Raw genomic sequence first — 9,458 nt, 5'->3', positions numbered from 1 at the left:
TATTCAAATTCATATATATACATATATATATATATCAAATATAAAGTTCAAATTAATATAGAGTTCGAAGAAGATTGTGAAGGGTGCCATGGTGGTAACATGTGACACAAAATCTGAAACCTTATACACCACTGCACGGTGTATAAACATAGTTGTTGTTGCTGAGGGTGTTTCCAATTCAAATCTATGACACAATAGACTTGAACATATGAGCCTCAAAGGAATGAAGATGCTGAGTGTAAAAGAAGTTTTAGAAGGCCTAAAATAGGTTGATTTTGGTCTTTGTAGAGTTGTATTATGGGACAAGCAAAAACGAGTTAGCTTCACAAAAACTGTCACAAATCCAAAGAGAGTGCGATTGGAAATGGTCCATACAAACGTTTGGGAGCCATCTCCAGTTTCATCACTTGGTGAATCAAAGTTCTACTTCACCTTCATCGATGATTTTAGCAGGAAGGTATGAGTTTATTTCCTGAAACAAAGTCAGATGTGTTTGCCACCTTTAAGAAGTGGAAAGCTGAAGATGAAAAACAGATCGACTTGAAGATCAAATGTCTGAGGTCTGACAATGGAGGAGTACGACAAGTCAGAGTTTAAAACATTTTGGGCAGTTGAGAGAATTAGATTAATGAAGACAATTCTCGATAAGGCAAGACAAAATGGTGTTGCAAAAAGGATGAACATAACATTGAATGAGTGAGCAAAAAGCATGAGGATTCATTCTAGACTGCCAAAGACATTTTTGGCTGATGTTGTGAACATAGCAGCATGTGATGTCCCACATTGGTTGAGGAGGAGAACAAAACACTATTTATAAGGGTGTGGAAACCTTCCCCTAGCAGACGTGTTTTAAAGCCTTAAGGGGAAGCCCGAAAGGGAAAGCCCAAAGAGGACAATATCTACTAACGGTGGATCTAGGTCGTTACAAATGGTATCAAAGCTAGACACCAGACGATGTGTCAGCCTTCTCGCTGTTCCTCGAAGGGGGGGTAGACACGAGGCGGTGTGCCAATAAGGACGCTAGGCCCCAAAGAGGGGTGGATTTAGCGGGGGTCACACATCGATTGGAGAAAGAAACGAGTGCCAACGAGGACGCTGGGCCCCGAAGGGAGGTGGATTGTGATGTCCCACATTGGTTTGGAGAGGAGAACAAATCACCCTTTATAAGGGTGTGGAAACCTTCCCCTAGCAGACGCGTTTTAAAGCCTTGAGGGGAAGCCCGAAAGAGAAAGCCCAAAGAGGACAATATCTGCTAGCGGTGGATCTATCTGCTAGCGGTGGATCTAAGTCGTTACACAGCCTATTTGATCAATAAAGGGTTATCAGTACCCTTGGAGTTCAAATTGTCAAAAGAAGTATGGACAAGAAAAGAACTCAAGTACTCTCACTTGAGAACTTTTGGTTGCACTGAGTATGTTCACGTTGATCCAAAGAAGAGAGACAAGTTTGATGCTAAGGCTGTGAAGTGCTACTTCATAGGCTATGACTCTGACATGTTTGGGTACAGGTTTTGGGATGACAAGAATAGAAAAATCCTAAGATATTGTGATGTGATCTTTGATGAAAATATCTTAAACTCTAAGACTACGAAACAAGTGGGAGTTGAGCTTGAGTTGCAGGAAAACTCGCCCAATGATTTTACAACAGAAGCTTAAGAAACTCCAAAAACTATTGCTGCAGAACGAGACATGGAGCAAGTTACACCTGAGCAGGTGTTGAGGAGATCATCCGAAACTACCAGAGCACCAGATATTCACCTTCATTACATTATTTGTTGCTAACTGACAAAGGAGAACCAAAGTTCTTTGATGAGGCCCTGCATGTGGAAGATTCAACTAAGTGGGAGCAAGCCACGGATGATGAGATGAGTTCACTTGAAAAGAATAATACATGGGTGTTGACTGAGTTACCTACAGGAAAGAGAACTTTGTTGAACAAATTGGCCTTCAGAATCAAGGCTGAACTAGATGGCAAAAGACTACAAGGCTCGATTAGTAGTTAAAGGATATTCACAAAGAAAGGCATTGATTATGTTGAAATCTTTGCTCCAGTTGTGAAATTAACTACTATCCAAATTTTGTTGCATCGGAGGATTTGCAACTTGAGCAAATGGATGTAAAAATAGTGCTTTTACCAGAATATCTAGATGAGGAGATCTATATGCAACAACCAAAAGAGTTTAAGAGCTTGTATGAACTGAAACAAGCATCGAGACAATGATATAAGAAGTTTAAGAGCTTGTATCAACACAGGAGTGAAAAGGATTAGTGTTGTTACCTTAAGAAACACATTGATTCTTATATGTTTCTACTCCTCCGTGTTGATGAAATACTGATTGCTAGATCTAGTATAAGGGAGATAAACAATCTGAAGGCAAGCATGTCTTCAGTATTTGAGATGAAAGATTTGGGCGCAGCGAAATAGATTCTTGAGATGAAGATTTTCGAGATAGATCTGCTGGCACATTAAATCTATCATATGAGAAGTACATTGAGAAGGTGTTGTCCAAATTCAGGATAATTGATGCTAAGCCAAGAACTACCCATTTGGAAAATCGTATTAAATTGTCAAAGAGGTAATCTCCCAAAGACAATTGAGGAACGTAAGCACATGGCATCAGTTTCGTATGCATTTGCAGTTGGGAGTTTGATGTATGTTATGGTATGCACTTGTGATGTCCCACATTGGTTGGGGAGGAGAACAAACCACCATTTATAAGGGTGTGGAAACCTTCCCCTAGCAGACGCGTTTTAAAGCCTTGAGGGGAAGCCCGAAAGGGAAAGCCCAAAGAGGACAATATCTGCTAGCGGTGGATCTGGGCCGTTACAAATGATATTAGAGCTAGACACTGGACGATGTGCCAGTCTTCTCGCTGTTTCCCGAAGGGGGGTAGACACGAGGCGGTGTGCCAGTAAGGACGCTGGGCTCCAAAGAGGGGGTGGATTTGGGGGCGGTCCCACATCGATTGTTGGAAGGAAAGAGTGCCAGCGAGGATGCTGGGCCTCGAAGGGGGGTGGATTGTGATGTCCCACATTGGTTGGGGAGGAGAACAAACCACCATTTATAAATGTGTGGAAAGGATTGTGATGTCCCACATTGGTTGGGGAGGAGAACAAACCACCATTTATAAATGTGTGGAAACCTTCCCCTAGCACCCGAAGGGGGGTGGATTGTGATGTCCCACATTGGTTGGGGAGGAGAACAAACCACCATTTATAAAGGTGTGGAAACCTTCCCCTAGCAGACACGTTTTAAAGTCTTGAGGGGAAGCCCGAAACGGAAAAAGCCCAAATAGGACAATATCTGCTAGTGGTGGATCTGGGTCGTTACAGCACTAGACCTGATATGAGAGTTGTTAGCAAGTAGTTGTTAGCAAGTACATAGAAAACCTAGGGAAAGAATCTTCTGAAATATCTTAAAGGTACATCCGGAACTTCACTTTGCTATGGTAATAGAAAAGTAGTTATGCAAGGGTTCTTGGATGCTGATATGAGTTGAGATGTAGACTCTAGCAAGAACACATTTGAATATATCCGGAACTTCACTTTGCTATGGTAATAGAAAAGTAGTTATGCAAGGGTTCTTGGATGTTGATATGAGTTGAGATGTAGACTCTAGCAAGAACACATTTGAATATATCCGGAACTTCACTTTGCTATGGTAATAGAAAAGTAGTTATGCAAGGGTTCTTGGATGCTGATATGAGTTGAGATGTAGACTCTAGCAAGAACACATTTGAATATATCCGGAACTTCACTTTGCTATGGTAATAGAAAAGTAGTTATGCAAGGGTTCTTGGATGCTGATATGAGTTGAGATGTAGACTCTAGCAAGAACACATTTGAATATATCTACACTATAGATGGAACAATAGTGAATTGGATGTCTAGGTTTCAGAAATGCGTTGCTTTTTTATCTACTGAGGCTAAGTACGTGACAATAGCTGAAACTGGTCAGACTATCTAGAAGAATTAAGCCAGAAGCAGCACGAGACGATTCTTTATACAAATAGTAAGAGTGTCATACAGTTGGTGAGAAACTCGATCTATCATTCAAATACAAAAAATATCAGAAAACGATTACTAGTGGTTAAAGTAGAGATACTAGATAGTTATACATAGTAGGTGGTTAAAGCTAAAGATATATATGGTAGATAGTTATGTATAGTAGGTGGTTAAAGCTCATGATATGGTAAATAGTTATATATAGTAGGTGATTATAGTTGCTAAATAAACTGAACCATATATATACCGTTCAAGATATACTCCTCTATATTCTCTCTCGGTTACATACTTTGAAGTCGTCAATATAAACTTTTAGTTAGTATTCCTCTTTACATTTTCTCTATCTTATTCTTTGTATTCATCTATGTTAAGTGCGTGCGTTGTTATGCGATCCTAACATAAAACTACAACCACATAACCGACTAAGAATTTTAAGAGATTAGACAATCTATCACAACCTCAATCTAATATCAGGTTGATGAGCTTGTGGTAAATACTCATTTAGGATATTCTAGACACGTGTAGATAACTAACTCATATTCTAAGTAGGTGGATTATTCTTGTCGATAATTAGTCTCTCATGATTGTTGAGCTTCGGCCACCAATGATCTTTTAGCATTAATTTACGATGATGTAAACAACATAAAACAGTCATATCCATACCAAACGAGAATTTAAATTTCAAAATTAAACGAAAAAGACAATCCAACAATTAAGAACAAAAATACAATTTACCCTTGCTTTAACATCGGAGCGTTACAATTTTCAACTAAAGAAAACGTCTCTTAAAACGATATTTGTCACTTTCTAATGGTGGAATTAATTCTATAATGATTTATGACCATTTTATTTTTATTTAAGATCAATAAAAAGAATTAAAATTTAAAATATGTGATTATAACAAACGGAATGATTTGTGCAATTATTATAAATAAATAGAATCATAATAATCATAAGGTATTCTGAAATTAAAATTTAAAAAGCATAAAAAAGAAATTGAATGAGTTGGGTGTATGTAAGAGATGGTGACAAAAGGGAACAACGAGGATCGACAATAAAAATGCAGCCATCGCACGAGGGCCATCTTCATATCTTCTCAATCTGAGCAATCCCCACAGACACACAGCTTCATCGTTTCCCCTTGCATTTACGTTTCATTACCCCACACTTCCATAACCAAACCTCCTTTGAATTTGGTCCTCTAATACCCACTCCCTTTGAATTTCTTCTTGAGGGAGAGACACCCACTGACACACTCCACAGACCCATAAAAAGAGAGGTAGAGAGAGAAAGATCCGTGGAATTCAAAATACACAGTGGCCGGCCTTTTAGGGTTAATCGATTGTCTTCATTTTCACGCTCTCCCAGGTAGAGCGAATCTGTTTTCAGTAGCTTGTTGAAACGCGTTGGAACTCTCTAGAAACTCGTTTTATATATTGGGTCAAGGCCAAACAGGGTGAGAATTGACAAACAGAAGGAGATGGGGCGCCCTCGTTGCTTCTTGGATATCAGTATTGGAGGTGATCTCGAGGGTAGAATTGTGGTAGAGCTCTATGACGATGTGGTGCCTAAAACAGCTGAGAATTTCAGAGCTCTTTGCACTGGCGAGAAGGGAATTGGTCCTCATACGGGTGTTCCTCTTCATTTTAAGGTCGTTTCTTCTCTATTTTTATGGTGTTTTTGTGTTCGTGTGTGCATGATTATCTCAATGCGAACTGGGTTTCTTTGTATTTACGTGTTTTGGATGTGAATACTTCTATTGATCTTTCCCTTTTTGGTATAATTTGTTTAGTTTAGTAGATGTTGGATTTTCTTTCCTTTATGAACGTCTGTGGAATGATGGAGTCTCTGTCCTTGATCAGTAATAAAACAGTGGTGTTCTTGTACTTGCAGATGATATTTGAGCTGTTGCCGATTTATGTTCTTAGGATGTGTTTTTGAAGAGCTGGGTTTAGTTTTTCCTATAATCAGGGTCTTGTTTCTTCTTTCATTTGTTTTGTTCGAGGTCTCCAGTTAGTCGTGTTCGTTAAAAATGTCGATTACAGACATTTGACCTGTTGAGGATTGTTGAGAGAGGAGTCCACATCGGCTAATTAAAGGGTTGATCATGGATTTATGGAAGGAATACATCTCCATTGGTATGAGGAGAGGCCATGAGAGCTTATGCTCGAAGTGGACAATATCATACCATTTTGGAGAGTCCGTGATTCCTAACATGACCTTCGTAATATTGTTTTGCATTCTCGTATGTCGATTATTTCTTGGAACTGTTCTTAGGTATTTGTTGCAACTAGCTTCACTTGTTTGATTAGAATTTGTTCTGTCTTACTCTGAACTGGATTCGTGAATGCTTATGTGTTTATTTTTCAATCAATTTGAATTGCTCAGGGGTCGTGTTTCCACCGTGTTATAAAAGGGTTCATGGTACAAGGTGGAGATATTTCTGCTGGAGATGGTACTGGTGGAGAGTCTATCTATGGCATGAAATTCGACGATGAGAATTTCGAGGTGAAACATGAAAGGAAAGGAATGTTATCTATGGCTAATTCTGGTCCCAACACAAATGGATCCCAATTTTTTATAAGTACTACTCGCACTTCTCATTTAGACGGGAAACATGTAGTGTTTGGGAAGGTTGTGAAAGGAATGGGCGTTGTTCGTTCAATTGAACATGTTACTACTGGTGAAAATGATCGCCCTACTGCGGACGTCGTTATTGTGGATTGTGGAGAAATTCCTGAGGGAGCGGATGACGGGATTTCGAACTTTTTCAATGATGGGGATACGTTTCCTGATTGGCCAGCTGACCTAGAACAGACCCCTAGTGAACTTGAATGGTGGGTGAATGCTGTAGATTCTGTGAAGGTTTTTGGTAATGAGCATTACAAGGTATTGGCATCAGAATCCATCTCACAGTCACGTTTTATTTCGATAAAACCTCGATGAGAAGGAACCTTGGATTTAGATTTTCCGTTAGCTTATCATTGTATTTTAATGATGGGTTTCTTTCCTTACAGAAGCAAGACTACAAGATGGCTCTTAGAAAGTATCGGAAGGCTTTACGCTACCTCGATATCTGCTGGGAAAAAGAAGGAATTGACGAAGGTATAATCTTCCCTTTGACATAATTGGTAGTATCATAAAACTATACCTTGATATCAAAGTATGTGTGAGTTCACTGACACTCCGCTAATTGCTCCTCGTCTTTTCCTTCGAGTCTGCAGAGAAGAGTTCATATCTTAGAAAGACAAAATCACAGATCTTCACAAACAGTTCGGTACGTGTCCCAGTGAATGTATTTCATTTTCTTTGTTGAGTTATTTGTGAAAGACTTATTTGACAGTCGATTTGAGTTGGTAATTTGACAGACAATTGTTATAATAAACCGAACAAGTTTAAGGATGTTTCTCGATTCAAAGTAATTTTTGTGGACATATTACTTGGTAGGGATCTTTTAACATTTTTACAGTAGAATATCCTGGATCTTACAGAATTTACCACATCTGATTTTGTAAATTATAAAATGTACGTGAACGTTCCTGAAATCGGGAAGTGCCAACTTTATTCTCTTGCTTGCAGTGATCGATTAACTTTCGTTGTCCTTTTTAACCTCGAAACTAAGAAGTGGTTCTCTTCTTCCTTTAGACTTTTTCATCACTGGCTCTTTTGTTGATGTAGGCTTGTAAGTTGAAATTAGGGGATCTAAAAGGAGCGTTGTTGGACACCGATTTTGCAATGCGTGACGGAGACAATAATGTAAAAGCTTTGTTTCGCCAAGGTCAGGTTGGTATTTCGTGTGGCTAAGATGGCAATGGCTCAAAGGGTTGCAAGGCATAATCATTTGTCCCCTGTTTATGGCTTCATGATTAACCATTCTTTGTATCGAGTATTACTTTATGTTAGCCTCCTTTTACATACTGCTTGCAACCATTTGCAAAGGGTACCCCCTATTGCATACTGATGCTTACTGATAATTCGAATTCATTCCATATCCAGGCATACATGGCTCTTAATGACATCGATTCCGCTGTCGAAAGTTTCAAAAAGGCATTGGATTTGGAGCCAAATGATGGTAATAGTTTTTTTTATCGTAGTGTTGCTATTGAAGTTTCGTTATATTTCATGTTGTATATTCAGATATCTTCATGTTAGATTTCGTGATTTGCACGACACGATTGATCATAGAAGGAAGATGTTAGGATTTGAAAACTAACCATCTCATATCATACTGGAGTCAATCAGTAGTCTGAAATTGAAAACCAAGAGGGGTTTGGACATTTCCTCCCCTTATTTTATTGGTGTTATTGGCAATATTCTTGAAGAAGCCTCTCTTCTCTGCCATGAAATGTTGTCTAGAACATGGTCTTTCTCTGAGTTTCGAGTATGTGTTGCTGAAAACATGACCCATATGGAGAGGGAGAGAGATTGGAGGAGAAGATCTTCAATTGGATTGGATTGCTTGAAAATCCTTTAAATCGAAGTTGTATTGTTCTTCGAATGGGATCATCCATCCTCGAAGACGTAGATATGATTTTCTAGTTCTTGATATGACGAACATTCAACTTTTGTTGTATGTTTAATCCTCTGTTGTGTTTTGAACTTTGCTAATGACTCGCTACTTTTTCGAGTTTCAGCTGCAATAAAGAAAGAGCTCGCTGCTGCAAGGAAAAAGGTAATGAAAGTAAATTCTATGGTTGAGGTGACACGTGTATTGAACGACGGGTTTGTGTGGTATTTGATGCAGATTGTCGACAGACGTAATCAAGAAAGAAAAGCATATAGCAAGATGTTCCAGTAGCTATGATGGGTATGTGGGGTTTTTCAGATTATTACCTGCAACATCTTTTGCTTGTTCATTCTATATATCATGCTTTGGCTGATAGTCTTTTCCTTTTATTCATCTTCAATCAAGGTTATGGAGTAGAGAGCTAGATTTCATACACAGTTTCACCTGCACGAGATCAATCGATACTTTGATGACCGAGGGTCGTTAGTGCACTGGTGTTTTAAGTTATAAGATGTTAAAGCTGGATGAAACACTCCATTCAAACAATTTTGTCCAGATGAAATAACCTGAGGTTAAAATATACATTATTTGTTGTCTTTTATTCCTCTTTTTAAATTTTCATGAAATTTGGATGTTCTACAGAGAAAACTTTAGGCTGGTCTGAATCTAGAAATCATTATGGTTCTTTTTCCCCCTTTTCTGAGCAGGGTTTTAAAATTTTTGCTGTTGTGTTACTTGTATTATTATTATTATTATGAAATGTCACATCAAATAACGTATTTATTAGGAGATTGAAGGTTGTTTCTTGTGGGGTTGGCTTTGGATCCCACAGGAATGACAAAGACAAGACCAAGGTGGGGGACCTCCTTCACCTGTTAATGTCCTTTCATTTCTTCCTAGTTTCTACATTTATCAATGGCTGATAGATTCCTGTTTTAACTTTACTC

General features: G+C 38.7%; 1 protein-coding gene across 1 annotated transcript; it reads left to right on the top strand.

Moving 5' to 3' along the window:
* Nucleotides 1-5,046: 5,046 nt before the first annotated feature.
* LOC111792762 (peptidyl-prolyl cis-trans isomerase CYP40) lies at nt 5,047-9,205 on the top strand. Its single transcript, XM_023674341.2, has 9 exons — nt 5,047-5,655; nt 6,393-6,893; nt 7,022-7,109; nt 7,229-7,281; nt 7,683-7,787; nt 8,001-8,076; nt 8,639-8,676; nt 8,749-8,811; nt 8,917-9,205. The coding sequence occupies exons 1-8, from the start codon at nt 5,485-5,487 to the stop codon at nt 8,800-8,802; spliced, it is 1,086 nt and encodes a 361-aa protein (XP_023530109.1). The 5' UTR covers nt 5,047-5,484; the 3' UTR covers nt 8,803-8,811; nt 8,917-9,205.
* Nucleotides 9,206-9,458: the final 253 nt, after the last annotated feature.

Source organism: Cucurbita pepo, chromosome 4 (assembly GCF_057944985.1).
Source record: "Cucurbita pepo subsp. pepo isolate OVF chromosome 4, ASM5794498v1, whole genome shotgun sequence".
NCBI lineage: Eukaryota > Viridiplantae > Streptophyta > Magnoliopsida > Cucurbitales > Cucurbitaceae > Cucurbita > Cucurbita pepo.
This window is presented reverse-complemented; position numbering and strand designations above follow the sequence as displayed.